At 42.4% G+C, this 17211-nt stretch overlaps 1 protein-coding gene across 1 annotated transcript; it reads right to left on the minus strand.

Annotated features, from left to right (window-relative positions):
* Positions 1 to 13129: 13129 nt before the first annotated feature.
* On the minus strand, positions 13130 to 14233 carry LOC117466406 (trace amine-associated receptor 13c-like). Its single transcript, XM_034109613.1, has 2 exons — positions 14061 to 14233; positions 13130 to 13949 (listed from the first exon to the last, which is right to left on the minus strand). Exons 1-2 carry the CDS (start codon positions 14231 to 14233, stop codon positions 13130 to 13132), a joined length of 993 nt encoding a protein of 330 aa, XP_033965504.1.
* Positions 14234 to 17211: the final 2978 nt, after the last annotated feature.

The raw sequence follows: 17211 nt of genomic DNA on the forward strand, positions 1-17211 counted from the left end.
ACTACCCATAATCCCCAGCTATCGTTTAGGACTACAGTCCTTACGCAGAGCGTCAAACAGCTGTGTGAAATGGAACGAAACCACGCCAGACTATCCAAAACTGGAATCGAACGCCCCCCCCAGAACTACACATGCTGTCTATTGTGTTTCGCAAAATGTTCTATGGGACATCTCTACTGAACGTTTTTGTTTTTCCCACAATTAGAAGTTGCCAGTATTAAACACATTGGTGTTATCAAATGTAAAACATATAATTAATAAATGGATAAAAATCGCTGTCCATAATGCGCAGCATCAATATATAGCATTAATATACCCACATGACAGCTCATTGCTACTTTGTAATTCTACTCCACGACAATTCAGAGGTTAACCTGGTATTTTTACTCCACTACACTTATTTGAGTTACTTTGCAGATTCTGATTAATTATGTGAAATATATAAACAACCCTTAAATCAGACTTTAGTTACACCTGAGTAAAATTCAGGGAAGGTGATTGTCAAGTGCCAACAATCAGGAGAGATATTTGATAGTTGGTGCTTGAGAAGACTAAACATGTATCTGCAATTGACATGAATGGAAACAAGTAATAAAGTATATTCATTACTCGTTATTCTCTACTAATAGTTAATTAAAGACTGTATATTATGGCTATTTTGCACATCCCTTTCAAGATTTTCAAAGGTTTATTGACATATCATACACAACTACGGTGTAGTTATGCAATGAATGAAAAACTTGGGTCACAGGTTCCTCAACAGTGCATTACAAGACATCTATCAATATGTGTGTACCTCCACCATTAAACTGTCATATTCTGCACATTTCTTATTCTATCTACATACATAAGAGTATAATAAATGTGTATAATATCAGTTAAAATAAGTGCTTCAACATAGTTAACATTGCAGGAAAGCAATATATTAGACGTTAATTACTTTGTCAGGCTTAATATTTAATATTTAATGTTTAAATAAAGGTTAATCCGTTTTTTCTGTTTTGCACCTCCTCCTATTACTATCTTTGTACATCCTGCACTAAACTGTTTTATTGTAGAGATCACTTATAGTATCTTCTTGATTTTTTATATTCTATATTTCTATATTTATACTTTCCCCCTATGAAAGTATGTACTCTTAATATTTTTTTAATCAAATATAACACATACAAACAATAATTCAATAACGTGCTTTAACCACTAGGAGGTGCACACAAGGTGCACACAGCCACAATAACTTTGTATTATTAGTGTGTATGTACAACATCTGAAGATGTATAGTTTTATGCATGCTTTCACATCATTTTAAAGCATATTGCTATACTATTTCAGACTCAGTATTTACATTCTTACATTCAAAGAAAATCAGTAATATCTGTAAAAACTACTGTCCTTTTCTATCAGCTGTGCACCGTTATGGTGCAAATATAACCTATCTATGAATTAGATCAATTGTAAAAGTCAGCCAAATTAGTGTTGATACTGCAAGGAGACGTATTGTGTGAAGAGAAATTGAAGATGTTGTTTAATTGTTGATATATTTATGATCCACATCAAGTATTCAGTTTCGGCGCCATTTCTTCCAGTTTTTCCAAAGGTCTTCTCATCAGGGCTCTCTAAATAAAGAACTACGGCAGATCTGTGATATTTAATGCAGCCGAACCGTGTATTACAATGCCGTTATGTGATGACTTTCAAAGAGAAAAGCAAGAGCACTCGGAATTAAGTATTATTTTATACTTTTAAAATGTTTTCCGGATTTCATATAATATAAACACCAACTCCCAGCATGCATTGCGGCTAACACATCCAATCAGCGAGCTTAAAACCATAGTTGAGGATCTTGGGTAATCGCTCGAAATGCCTACGTTTGTTTCCGGTTATATTTATTTTGAAATTCAGTTCCTGACGGACGCCAAAAAAGCCCGAGATTATGGAATTAAACCAATAAATAAAAGCAAGGATAATTGTGTGTTATTGGTGAGTAAATAACAGTGTGTTATTTTGAAAAGAATAACAAATTAGAAGGAAAAAAAGATTTAAAAAATACAGATTTCAGTATCCTGAGGCTCTGAGCCCCATTTATTTTCCTCACAGACGGCAATAAAAGTCCGAAATTATACGATTTAAAATAAAAGCAATAACTGTGGCTTGATATTGAGTAAGAACATGTTTTTATGAACCACACAGCTTCCGGTCTTCCACGACCCGACCGGAGAAAAAGACGTGCTGCAGCCTGCAGGCACGAAACACGTTACCAGTAGAAATACATTGCTTTTAAAATCGTGCTGTGCAACACGAAAAAAAGGGGCAAATCGTGATGGTGAACACGAATCAATAGATTAAAAATCGTGTTGGTGAACACGAAATGCCGTGAGACTGGGTTGGACTGCTCAATAAACCCAATACAATTCAAAGTGGCTTCTTGTTGACAACAGTTTAAAGGTAGTAAATAGTGAAGAAACCTGTGATATGTATGTCAGTCACAATGTTTTAAATTCTGTACATCGGAATCAATGCCTAATGTAATGTGTTTGAACACTGTAACAAATCCACATTTCCAACACACAACATTGTTTACACCCTTATGAGCTTATGTCATACTTTATACATACAAATATATATATATATATTTAAGCATTTATCACAACTTCTGTGATTAATGGGGACGGGTGGCGCAGTGGTCTGTGCATCCGACCATCAGATCAACTCCAGTTCGAAACCCCCTCCCGCCGCCACTGCGTCAGGCCGTTGTGTCCTTGGGCAAGACACTTCACCCGGATTTGCTCCTGTGGGTATTGTCCACAGTACATGTATAATACCAATGTATACTTGTAAAAGCACCTCAATGACCTCGAGGCGTGAAGATGGACGGTGTGGCGCAGTGCGCTGTGCAATGATCATCAGATCAAGGGGTGAAACCCGCTGCTGCTGCGTCTGTAAAGCCGTTGTGTCCTTGGGCAAGACACTTCACCTGAACTTGCTCCTGTGGGTATTGTCCACAGTACATGACCATTGCATGTATGATATATGTGTAATGTGTGTATATGTAAAGCGCTTTGAGTCATTGATAAAGCGCTATAATAAATGTAAGGAATTATTATTAATTATTATTATTAATGCTCTATCAAGTTTGGAGTCACGAGTCACTCACAGTTGACATGAATGTAAAAGACATTTTAGAGATGCACTTGATAGTCAATATGTTTGTTATGGATGTAGGTATGGCCTTGAGTTGTTTATGTCAAAGTGCTTCAGATGATAGAGTACTTTAGAAAGACAGAGAAAACTGAGCACACACAAGTAGACTAAGGAACAGTGGCTCGTGAACCGGCTATATTTACATCAGTATATTGAAGTTTGACAGCTGGAACGTTCAAACAAATGCCTTGAGATGCTTTTGTTTCTTTTCAGGCATTCCCACACCCTCACTGACATGTTTGCAATGCCTGCAGTTCACAGACCGTCAGACACCGGCTGCTTGTTCCTTTTGTCAGCCTGCTTGTCTCTCATATTCACTGTGAGCGTCAGAAGAGTGATCTGTGCTTCAGTTCAATGGGACTCATTCCTGCTGCAGACAGTGAGGGGAAAACTCATTACCAGATTTCTATAAGAATAATTGTGTTTGAGGATTTGCAGTAGGCCCATTATACCTTTTAGAATACATAACAGGACCTCTATAAACCTTAATTTTAGATTTCATTGTTATAAATGTTCACTTTTTTCGAAATAGGGACTAGAAATATACTGTACATGCATGTATTTTCTGTGTAGCATAGTTCTGTAACGATACACTTACATTTATATAATGTAAATATCAAATATGTTTGGCTTTTAGTTTGTAAGAAAATGTTGCATTGATAGAAAAAAAGTTTAAAATTCATAATAAATTACAATATATATATATATGTCCAATCAAATCTATAACATCATGGTGCAACATTGCATACATAATACAAGCATAGACAGTCTCTGTCTCACCCTGCTGTTCATCTGCAGTTGTTGCAGGACTCATTTACAATAGAAATATTTGCAATTATGATAACAGCGGCATGAAAAACACCCTCATTACATGATGAGGCCGAAGATGAAGAACGATGGCTACCCACAGTAGATGTCCACAGGTGAACACGGCCGAGGAGCTTTCCTCGTATACGTATGTGGTGTTCTCAGGATCTGTGTCGCTGCACTGAAACTTATAGTTTTATAGACCATTCCTTATTTTGCCAACATTTGGGAGGCATTAGTATTGATAATGTGGATCCTAGTAAATCATTTATTGCCCTGTCTCTGTCTCTGTGTTTTCCCGCCTGTCTGATGGTCTGATTCTTTTCACCTGCTACTCTTGTGTTTCTGCCTGTCCTCCCCAGCTGTCATGTTAAATAATATGTAGAGTAACTGTCCCGATGTTTTGTAGGTTGAAAATCCACTTGGTATTCTGTGGAACCATGATGACATCTTTACAGACTTGCATTCCCTTCTGGCAGAGCATTGTGCTTGTGCCTGTTCTGAGAGAGGTTAAAGGAATATATTTGTTTTACCATTATAGGAGATTTTATCCCTTTTCCACCACAATTGAAAGATGAGAAGACCAAACCAGACCAAGAAAGGTTCATGACCTCCATCAAAATAAAACTTAAAAATAGATTTAAAGAGTTAAAGGTAGGGTAGGTAAGAATGGAGAAACCAGCTCGAGTGAGCTAGAATTTGAAAGTATGCAACCGAAAAAAATCTGCCCCTTCCTTCAGACTTCCTTACAGAGTCCCTCCTCCAACACACACAAACGTGCACATGACCAATGAGAGCACGAGATAAGTTTGTGCATAGATGGATGGCTGACAGGCAGGTAGGCCATCCCGTTATTTTAGCCGGGCCGGAAAAAATGATTGGTCGTGCTTTTTACAGCGCTACCGCTTCCACAGGTACGTCCCCTCCTGACCCAGAAAGTGACACAACTTCTGGTCCAGGCTCTCGTCATCTCACGCCTAGACTACTGCAACTCCCTCCTGGCTGGTCTACCTGCATGTGCCATTCGACCCTTGACATCAGGACAGCAGAAAGCTTACACACCTTCCGGCGCAGACTGAAAACTCATCTCTTTCGACTCCACTTTGAGAAATAAAATTACTAACAAGGCACTTATATACTAATAAAGGACTGGCTTATCTAAAGCCAGTTGAGTAGCACTTGAAATGTTTTGGCTCTATGAAACCTGATGTACTTATAGGATTCTGTTTTCTTCAAGTTTGTATCTTCTTGGTCGAATGCACTTTTGGATAAAAGCGTCAGCTAAATGCAATGTAATGTAACAGATGACATTTTTTTATGGATTTATTGTCAAAGCATTTAATATATTCATTGCTATCGGGTACTAAGAGCATTCCATGGAATATAACAAAAAGTGTTTCTGAAGTGAATGACCTACCCCACCTTTAGGTAGAGAGTAAGCTAATGGAGGTACATGTTATATGTACATATATTTAGTTATTAAGAGTAAAAAAAGGGGGTAAATTGGCAGACATTTGTAATTAACTGAATTTGTATCAAATAGTTTGAATTGATTGTGTAACTTGAATAATTGCATAAAACAGCTGAATAGCATCATTTGAATGCAGTTAGTTTGGAACTGACATTTTATAAACAAATGTAAATAATAAAAATGAATAATAAATAAACAAATAAAATATTAACTAATTAAAAAAGCAATGAGTATGAACCAAAGGATTGTATTTGGAAATAACTGGTGAATTGATATAGTGTGATGGAGAACATGTAATGTTTTGCAGCAGATAAGTATGAGTGTAATAATAAAAGCTACATGGAGTTTGAACCTTTACATTTTAAATGACATAACTTAGTAAAACAAGCTGGGCCTGAGACAAGAGTATCGAATGATTTCCAGTTACTTTAACGTTTATTTCTGGCTACAAAATGTTTATTTAGCTTATTTTGTTAGCTTCATTGTTTGTTTCAAGTGTGTAGTTTTTAACCATAATTTCATCATGATGATAATAGGTATCGTGAAAGGGCCCATGTCATTAACAACTCTACTGATCATAATTCCATTGTTGAGGTCGACTAGAATAGATTTATATTGTGCAATTTTCCAAACTCACGTTGGTTTCTCAAACAGCATCTCTGTAAAGTGTGTGTATTCACTCTCTGTCCTAAACGGCTTGTTGGAGCTCCTGCTTCCTGTGAGCCCAGTGTGCTCCGATTGGTCGGGACGTTGCGAGGCTCGTTGCTGCGACAGGGCTTCCGGGTCAGCGATACAGCGAGAACAAGCTAAACTCATCCTGAGCACACACACACACTCACAGCCGAAGTAAAAACAATATGTGTGGCTTGATATTGAGTAAGGTTTATAACGCTGTGAGCATGGGTCTGCGGAGAGCATTTCTTCGCCATCCCAACTTAGCAGCTCGAAAAAAGTTTACCCATTTAAACAGTCGTGGAAGATACCTTGTTTGTTTTAAACATCATAAATACATAAACAACAATGAATACTTACAGGTTGTGTACCCGAATCTCCCGCTGGGCCAAACAAAGTAGGAACAGCATCGTTCTTCAGTGCCCTACGCTGTACATATCCGGCATGAATCGCTGAAAGGTTTGGGAAGCTTTGTGTCGTGAAAAGCTGGCAGAGGGAGTGGCCTCTGGGTTTTCATACGTCACAGTACCCAGGAAGTAAACAATGGAAAATGAGAAATCTCCAACGAGGCGTTTTGGGGCAGCATAGACTGTGTTAGAGTTTTACTCTCTACAGGATGTACTTTGAGGGTTTGTGACTCAGCAGACCGTTTACATGCATAAAAACCTTCATAACACACAAGGGGACGGGTAATACCCGAAAAAGCATGACATGGGACCTACTGACAAAGACATTAGAGTCCTGCGGGAGTCACGAGGGTGGCAAAGAGGAGGCAAATCCTACTCTAATTGAGCTAAGTATCACTGGTGTCTTATTCTTATTTTTCTTTTGTTTAGCTTTCTAGCCCCTCATGCTATAATCATGTGTATTTTCTCCATTCCTGTTCATGTGTCTTCTCGCAATTATCACTGGCCCCGTGTATCTCCTAATCGCTATAACCGGCCCGCTCTCGTCTATCCCACGTGCTCCACTGAGATCCAGCATCTAGTTTCAGGTGGCCTGTGGAACTGCCAGTCAGCTGTTCCTAAGGCTGACTTCATCGCTGGCTACGCCTCCCTGCAGACACTGGATGTCCTTGCTCTTACTGAGACGTGGATTACTCCATCCAACACATCCACCCCAGCAGCTCTCTCCACAGCATATTCCTTCTCCCATACACCCAGACCCACTGGCAGAGGAGGTGGCACTGGTCTCCTGCTCTCTCCCAAATGGAGCTTTTCCCTCTTCAAGCTACCTAACTTCGCTCCTTCCACCTTTGAATTCCATGCCGTCACTGTGACCCATCCTATACAACTGACCATTGTTGTTCTCTACCGTCCACCAGGCGCCTTGGGGGACTTCTTGGAGGAATTAGATAATCTCCTCTCACACATCCCTGAAACTGGCCCTCCCGCTGTACTTCTCGGAGACTTCAACCTCCAGACGGGGAAGATAGACGAACTAACATCTCTGTTAACCACCTTTGCTTTCTCACTGTCTCCATCCCCACCGACTCATAAAGCTGGCAATGTCCTTGATCTCATATTCTCAAGGCACTGCGCTACTTCTAACCTCTCTGTAAACCTCCACACATCCGATCACTTCTTCATTTCATTCTCTTTACCCCTTTCCAAACATAACAAACCAATCTCTTCGCATCCTGCACTTGTCCGCCGTAACCTCCGTTCCCTCTCCCCCTCTACCTTTGCCTCATCGGTGCTCTCAGCCCTCCCTTCCTCTGACTCGTTCCAACTCCTGCCTCCAAACTCTGCTGCAGAAACTCTCCTCTCTACTCTCTCCTCCTCTCTGGACTCTCTCTGTCCTCTCACATCTCGACAGGCTCGACAGTCCCCTCCTGCTCCCTGGCTAAATGACGCACTGCGTGCTAATAGAACCGTCCTTCGGGCAGCAGAGCGGAAACGGTGGAAATCCAAACACCGTGACGACCTCCTAACCTATCAGGCTCTCCTCTCCTCTTTCTCTGCTTCGATCTCTCAGGCAAAAAGCACTTTCTTTCAAGATAAGATCCAATCTTCCTATTCCAATCCTAAAAAACTATTTTCCATCCTCTCCTCCCTCCTGGACCCCCCCAAAGCCCCATCCCCCTCCTCCCTTCTGTCAAGCGACTTTGTTAACCACTTTGAAAAAAAGGTTGACGATATTCGCTCTTCTTTTTCTGACTCACCTCTACTCACCGCCGGATCACCTGAGCCACCTTCAACCGGCACACTAACCTCCTTTTCCCCTCTCTCTCCAAGTGAGGTTCTTACCCTCATTACCTCTGCCCACCCTACCACCTGTCCTCTGGACCCTATCCCTTCAAACCTCCTTCAGACTATTCGCTCCTGATATTCTACCGTTTCTCACCCATTTCATCAACACTTCTCTAACTTCTGGTCACTTTCCAAACAGTCTCAAGGAGGCGAGAGTAAACCCTCTCCTAAAGAAACCCACTCTCAACCCGTCTGATGTTATAAACTACAGGCCTGTCTCTCTCCTCCCAGTTCCTGTCTAAAACACTTGAACGCGCTGTCTTTAAACAACTCTCCCGTTATCTCCATCAGAACAACCTTCTGGATCCGCACCAGTCTGGTTTCAAGGCAGGTCACTCCACAGAAACTGCTCTCATTGCTGTCACTGAGGAACTGCACACTGCTAAAGCAGTCTCCCTCTCCTCTGTCCTCATCCTGTTGGACCTGTCTGCTGCATTCGACACGGTGAATCATCAGATCCTCCTTCGCACTCTCCAAGAACTTGGAGTATCAGGCTCTGCACTTTCCCTCCTCACCTCATACCTCAAAGACCGCACCTACAGGGTTACTTGGAGAGGGTCTGAGTCCGACCCTTGTCAATTAACTACAGGGGTCCCTCAGGGCTCTGTTCTTGGTCCCCTCCTCTTCTCCCTGTATACAAACTCACTCGGATCTGTCATTAGCCCGCAACGGTTTTTCATACCACTGCTACGCTGACTGACACCCAATTAATTCTGTCCTTTCCCCGCTCAGAGACTCAGGTCGTCGCACGCATCTCTGCTTGTTTAGCTGACATCTCTCAGTGGATGTCCGCTCATCATCTCAAGCTCAACCTTGACAAAACTGAAGTGCTTTTCCTTCCGGGAAAAGATTGTCCCTCTCTTGACCTGACTATCAACATCGGCCCCTCTGTTGTTTCCCCGACTCAGACTGCAAGGAATCTGGGTGTGATCCTAGATAACAACCTGTCGTTTACTGCAAACATCGCTGCTACAACCCGCTGCTGCAGATACACGCTTTACAACATCAGGAAGATACGCCCACAGCTGACCCAGAAATCGACGCAGGTTCTGGTCCAGGCTCTCGTCATCTCACGCCTAGACTACTGCAACTCCCTCCTGGCTGGTCTACCTGCATGTGCCATCCGACCTCTGCAGCTCATTCAGAATGCAGCTGCTCGTCTGGTCTTCAACCTTCCAAAATGTTCCCACACCACGCCGCTCCTCCGCTCCCTCCACTGGCTTCCGGTAACTGCTAGAATCCACTTCAAGACACTGGTACTTGCGTACCATGCTGCGAATGGATCTGGCCCTTCCTACATCCAGGACATGGTTAAACCGTACACCCCAGCACGTGCTCTACGCTCTGCATCAGCCAAACGGCTCGCTGCACCCTCGCTGCGAGGGGGACCCAAGTTCCCATCTGCAAAAACACGTGGGTTTGCTATCCTGGCTCCAAAATGGTGGAATGAGCTCCCCATTGAAATCAGGACCGCAGAAAGCTTACACACCTTCCGGCGCAGACTGAAAACTCATCTCTTTCGACTCCACTTCGAGCGATAGAATGACTAACAAAGAACTGCTAACAGAGCACTTATATACTAATAAAGGACTGGCTTATCTAAAGCCAATTGAGTAGCACTTGAAACGATTGGCTCTTTGAAACCTGATGTTCTTATATGATTCTGTTTTCTTCAAGGTTGTGTCTTCCTGGTCGAATGTACTTATTGTAAGTCGCTTTGGATAAAAGCGTCAGCTAAATGCAATGTAATGTAATGTAATAAGACTTATATGGCCCTTGTGAAAAAAATAAATCTTATAATGCAGGTTGGCGCTTGTTCCTCTTGCCCTCTCTGGTCTTTTCTTTCTCGTTGTTTTGTTTTCGCCTTGCCTAGACCACCTGTTTTTGTGTTTAACTGCTTAGTTTTATTTCACTAAAAGCTCACTTTGTGCTAACTGTGACAGTACGAACAGACCACTATCACAGTTTGTCAAGGCGATAAAACACAAAGACGGAAAGTAAAGAAAGACAAGACGGAAAAAAATACATTTAACCTGTTAAGCCCTGAGCCTGTTTTTCAGGTCAAATGACGTGCCCAGAACAAATGACTATATCTTCACTTCTAAAAGGGGTAAATGAATAATCTTTTTTCTCAAAGCAATGATAAACCTGTGAGTTGGATGTAGATGACTCAAAATCAATATAAATGTTTTTATTTAAAGTGAATTCAGATTAAACATAGTAGAACATTTTTGTTTCCGTCCAAAAAAAAAACATTACTTATAGTGAAAAGCACCCTTGGATGATGGGATAGTAGACTGAAAGCTTTAGGAATCCAAACTGTAACATATAATAAGTACCCTGTATCAAGATTGGATCAAAACAAGTGACATTTGACCATTTTAGAGAGGTTTAGAAAAATAAACCCACCTCTGGGGTCATTTGCTATATCTCTGGAACCCATCTGTCGATTTTGATGATTGACACCTCTTTTGAACCGTTAGAGCCAATCGAAATTGAGGGGAGGTTCCTACATCCATCTAAATATTACCATTGGTGAATGAGAGTGATGCGCAGCCAGCAAGCCCAAAACCGGAAGCTCTCTTACACTCTATATGAAAACTCTGTGTATTGACATAAATATGATGATGGATTATCAGTAATCAGTTCAAAGTGACACAGAGACATTGGATTAACCTTCAGCAGCGTTTATCTGCGTTGTGATGCCCTGGAACAACATTTTTGATCAGAAAACAGCAAAGGTACGAGGTATTTGCCATTTTGGCCCCGTAAAGTGAAGATGTGTGTAGTCTTTCCTGGCTTCACTGCCGTGAGTTTTGGTCGCGCAGTGATTAAACTTATACCCATGGAATCTGTGGAATCTCAGCTTTCATATGATACCTAGTTTGTGCAGATTGCATGAAGTATAAAATATCTCTACCGTGAGTTCTGTGCTAAGTGCGTTAGCATTTTTCCGCTTAGTGCTAATTCAGAGGCTTGGTATTACCCCTGTGTTTCATTCATCACACATTCTAAAATATCTTTATTGTATTAATTGTTTAAACATTTTTTTTAATGAACAAGGTACATATTATATAGTTGGTGTCATTTAAATATATATATATAATCTACGATAAAATATTGATAAAAATGGTTTTACGATGTCTAAAGTTACTGATAAGTCACGTGTTTCCTGCTTGGGAAACTAAATAATAAAAAAAAACTGCCTAGTATGAACACTTGTATAGCCCTTATTAGATTCATAAAGTCCTTATCCTGTTAAGCCCGATTTTCCCCGCCGGCAATTGGGCAGAACGACCTAACCAAATATGGACCCAGCTGTTTTTTCCTTTGACCTAGAGCTGTACGAGCTAAAGTACACTCTTCAGTGTATTCAGTATGAGTGGAGGAGAGCCTCGGCTAGAGGGGCCAACAAGCCATGGTTGAGGAGCTCGTTGCCTGAATGGCTAGGACTGTTTTCGGGCATCCCCGATTGCCAGCCTCCAGCCTCAGACCCTCTTTTGGAGTCCACATGGATGATGCTATGCAACTAGCCATGTTTAGGAGAGTAAACACAGCTGTCCAATGAGGGCTACAGGATGGGATCAGTAAGCATAATAATGAGGTTGACGAAAATAGGTACTAAAATAATACACTGTATCAAGTGCTGTGTGCCTTTGAGCTAGCCCTGCGTTGTAAAATGACATATGTTTTGAGTTTGTGTATAAGTTTGCTTACATTTTGGTGGAGCCCCCCCTGGAAAAAAATGCACCAGCCGCCACTGGTTCCGAGTAAGAACAAATAACAATTGTCCGGTACCGGGATTAATAAAAGTTGTGAGGACAAGAGGCGGAGGCACTGCAGACCGCAACTCTCTCTCTCTCTATTCTTCGAGCGATATAACTATTAACAAAGCACTTATATACTAATAAAGGACTGTCTTATCTAAAGCCAGTTGAGTAGCACTTGAAATGTTTTAGCTCTATGAAACCTGATGTACTTATATGATTCTGTTTTCTTGAAGTTTGTATTTTGTTGGTCGAACGCACTTATTGTAAGTCGCTTTGGATAAAAGCATCAGCTAAATGCAATGTAATGTAATATAATATTCAACCAGCTCGCAAAGACACAAAGATATGACAGATGCCATCACATTCTGCATAGCTAAAGACATGTGCCCAGTTAGCATGGTTAGCAACCAGGGGGTTAAGCAACTGGTTAACACTAAGCGATACACGATGCCATCTCAGCTTCATTTCACCAGATCTGCACTGCTTGCCCCAGGGTTCGAGTTATAATCTGAGCTTCTTGGGGGTCTTTAAAACACGTTTGCACACACACACACACGCACTCACGCACGCACGCACGCACACACACACACACACACACACACACACACACACACACACACACACACACACACACACACACACACACACACACACACACACACACACACACACACACACACACACACACACACGAGACAGCTCTGTCTTTTTGTTTGAAGTTGCACACTCACCTTCTGCCAACGACATACTCAATCAGTCTGTACTGTATATTGTACTACTTCTTCCCATATTTTGTATTAAATTATTTAAAATATTTTAGTTAAATATGTTTTACTACATTAAATAGTGTCTAATCTTTCTTCAGCCATTTCACATTGCATTCTGACTCAGCAACAATAGCAACAATATGTCCATCTGAACAGAGGTTTTTTAGAATATATCTCAACCCCAGCCCGTCAATACAGTATTTTAGAATCACACGAGCAAGGCTTAAGTATCTTCAGGGTAACAATGAGCTTGATAGATTTTCTAAACCAGGGGTATAACGAGGCATAAATCAATGGGTTCAGACAGGAGTTAAAATACAGCAACCACATTACAATTGAGGTTGAACTACCAGTTTCAATATCCTCGCCTATAAGGGATGGAGTGTAATATGGAAAAAAACATATTAGAAACACAAGGACTACAACACCAAGAGTCCTGGCTGCTTTCATCTCAGATTTCTTAGCAGTTGCACCAACTGAACGTTGCATAGTGACAGCGATAACATGAGATCTCACGGCTCGAGCCTGAGACACAGCCACCACAAACACTCTGATATACAGAACTATGACAACAGTAATGGGGGTAATAAAGGTAACAACAAAGTCAACAGCTCCTGTGATATTGTTAAGGACAGGTACACACTCTCCATGGCAAGAATGATGTGAATCAGGCTGTCTCAGAAAGTCCTTTAAAATTAGACAATTATAGATAACAGAGCAAATCCAACACAGACAGATGCAGATTTTTGTTCTGTTCAGAGTTACTCTGGTGGTGTAATGTAGAGGGTCACAAATAGCAACATAACGATCAATGGATATGAGCACCATGTTTCCAACCGTAGAAGAGGTAATGATAAAAGTAACAATTAAATACAGAACACACATCAGGTCACCGAAGTACCAGCAAGCCTCTGTTAAAAGGATTGCAACAGGCATGAAAATGAGGCCCACAAGGAAGTCTGAGACAGCCAGGGAGAGGATGAGGAGGTTAGTGGGGGTGTGGAGCTGCCTGGAAAGGAAGAATATCACCATAAATACAATTATCAATGATAGCTTGTATCAACAAACAGCACTAAAAGTCATGAACATATACAAGCTTAAGCTGAAAGTGTGTCTGTGCCTGAAGTGGGAGATAGAGATGATGACCAGCAGGTTGAGAGCTGCAGTGATCAGAGCGATGAAGGACAGCAGGATGTAAGCAAGCAGGACATCTGACTGAGCTGGCGTAGGCTTCCTGCAGGAGCTGTTGAAGAGTTGTGGAAAGCAGAGTTCATCCATTTGGGAAGTCTCCATCTGTAGAGAGACGTGTTGAGAAGCTGCTGTGTTCTGGCAAAGCTCTCCGTTATGCAGCTGATATATCTCTTCTCATCTTTCCTGCCCCTACTATTACTTTCTCTCATGCTAAGACTGAAATCCCTAAGCTCTACTTTGTTTTCTGCAGTCATCTTCATCTCAGTCTTCATCACTTCCAAGCAACTTGTTGTTTTCGTAATTCCCGGCATTGACATCATCTTATTTGATTATGGCGGCCACTTTTTCCTTCTCATCAAGAGTGGTTTTACGGTGTAAAGAATCTTAAAAGATTAACATTTTTCGTGAAGTATTGAAACCAAGTGGGCCATGCTGATAAGTTACATTGTGGGAGTGGCTCCTCAGAGTTATGGTCAAAGGATCAATGAAGCCAACTTGCTTCTAGACCAGGGGTACTCAAATACAAATCTTAAAGGTCCAACCATTTTTTTCAATCAGACAAAGGTCCGTTTATTACGGTCATTCAAACTTTTAAACAATTGCAACAAGATTCTTAACACGAGGTTGCGAAAACAAAAATAATCTGTATGCAGCAGTTTTCATTGTTATTGTGTCTGTGCCTGATCCCTCAGCGTCGCAGTGTAAGAGCTGCACAGTTATGAATAAAGGCAGCTGCACCCTCTTTCATTCAGCATTCCCATTATTGCTTTATAAATGTCTTGCCCCCTTGTGTGTCCACTGAGGTTCGTCAGGCCCAACACATCTTCAACAAACTCCCCCTTTGCCTCGTCATAAAAACTCACAAACACCAGCAACTGAGCAATGTCAGCGGTGTCAGTGGACTCACCCACAGCTAAGGAAATTCACTGTGCGTTTTCTATTCCATCACAAAGCTGATTAATCAAATCACCAGCCAGTATTTATGTTCTTCTGGTTGCTGTGGAATCTGAGAGGGGAATTTGCTTGATTTGACCTGTTATTTCCTCTTTTTGTTTGCCTTCAACATGGTCTCCATCACTTCAGTCATGCATTCTTTATACTTCAGTTGTTATCCAGTGGAAAGTCCTTACCTACTGGCCTAGTTCAATCAAAGTGGTTACTTCTTTTTTGGCTGGGCAGTGTAGTTTTACACACCGTCTTTTTTGACTTTCTCAGGACTTAAAACAGTTTTTTGGGGGCAGACCCCCTCAAAGAAAAAAATATATTTACACACGTAATCATCTTAACAGTTTTGTGTGCTCATCCGTGAGCAGAGCATCAAGTTCACGTGTCTATTACAGCTGAATGCGGCGATTACCATTTTGTTCAGCAAAACGCCTCACAAAATTAGTAAGATCAACCAACCCTGTCTCCTAAAAATTACGTTCCCACAGAACTACACTGCATTCTCAATTACGTTTAGCTAGAAACGTATATTCTCCCACATTACGTTCGTTATGAACGTATCTTAAATACGTTTATTTTCTACATATCTTTGCCATTTATTGTCTTGCTTATAATAATGATAATAGTCATTTATAAATATCATTTTAGAGCACACATTTGGAATCAGTAGGCATGGCTGTAATTTCGCCAGCTGTTACTCTCATGAGCGAGGCAGAAAATAATAGTTTTAACATGCCAAAAAGCTGCTGTGTCGTTTATTGCACCTCAAACATTAAAACAAATCCAGAGTTACGTGTTTACACTAAATGCCCTGTCGTCCAACAACATCGAGTCAACACACTGCCCCTGACTGGCTTTTGGTTAACAGCCACTGCACCGCAACCTCCTCTCCTCCGGTTGTGACCGGGGAGAAGTGGGGGCCGCAGTTTACCTGGCTGGTAGGGCACACTCAGACACGCTTACCTCGTGAATAGTGTGCCTGGAAAACAGTGAGGAGGGCTCTCCCTGCCTGCCTATGGCAAATCCCTCATGGCAGGACGAGATGGCTGCTGCATAAACTTTAATTGTCGAATGAGCAAGCCCTCTGTCCACCAGTAACTGTAAGTAGGACAGAATAGAGCCCAACGTACAAGATAGGGGCTCTATTCTCCGCTCCTCACACCATCGCTGGAATCCCAGCCACTTTGGCCTGTAACAGGCTGTGGTGGATCCCGCTCTAGCTGCCTGGATAGTCTGAATAACCTTGTCAGACAGTGCCCCTTGCCTCATCCTGTCCCTCTCAGGAGCCAAGCCTGGAGAGGTTGGCCCAGAGTGGGTAACGCCCCTATTGCACCTGCCTCCTGAGACATCGCCCCCCAGAACTGAGGAATCGCCCACGGTACAGTGGCTGTTGCGCCGGCTAGCGAACAGGTCCACCTCCGCTCTCCCGAACTGGGCCCAGATTTGCTTCACCACCTCCGGGTGAAGCACCCACTCGCCTGGCAGGGGCCCTCCTCTTGACATGAGGTCGGCCCCCCTGTTCTCCAGTCCCGGGATGTGGAGGGCCATCAGAGATAACACAATCCCTGAAGCCCAAAACCAGAGGTTCCCCGCTGTGGTCAACAAGGCGGCGGAGCAGACTCCGCCCTGCCTGTTGATGTACGCCAGTGTGGGGCTGTTGTCGCTCCTCACTAGCACATATTTGCCCTGTATTAAGGGTTCGAAATGCTGGACTAACACCACTGCTCGCAGCTCTAGAAGGTTGCTGTGCCGTGTCTCCGTTATGGACCAGCGACCCCCTATAGCTCTCCCTAGGCAGTTCCCCCCCAACCTGTCACGGATGCATCCGTGAACACCGTGACGTAGGAGGTTACCTGCCCCAGTGGAGTTCCCCTCCGTAGGTGCTCTGGGGACCCCCAGTAACGGAGGTTGCCCACCACTGAGGGAGGGATGGTCACCAAGCGTCATTTGTGCCTCTTGGGATCTAAACGAAGGCCGACAAACCACCTCTGCAGGTGGAGCATGTGCAGCAAGCCCAGCGGTACGGGGGAGTTCTTCTTCCAATTGACCGCGAAACCTAACTTGGTTAGGTGTAGGATCAATTGGGCTGTGTGAAACATTGCACATTCCCTGAACCTGTCCTTGACTATGAGGTC

Source organism: Pseudochaenichthys georgianus, chromosome 21, assembly GCF_902827115.2.
Source record: "Pseudochaenichthys georgianus chromosome 21, fPseGeo1.2, whole genome shotgun sequence".
NCBI lineage: Eukaryota > Metazoa > Chordata > Actinopteri > Perciformes > Channichthyidae > Pseudochaenichthys > Pseudochaenichthys georgianus.

Bases quoted from the DNA above. Each gene is read 5' to 3' on its own strand.
- LOC117466406 (XM_034109613.1), bottom strand. From the start codon at position 14,233: ATGGAGACTTCCCAAATGGATGAACTCTGCTTTCCACAACTCTTCAAC. The intron at 13,950-14,060 runs GCACAGACACAC...CTTCCTTTCCAG, and splicing joins ATCTCTATCTCCCACTTCAG to GCAGCTCCACACCCCCACTA.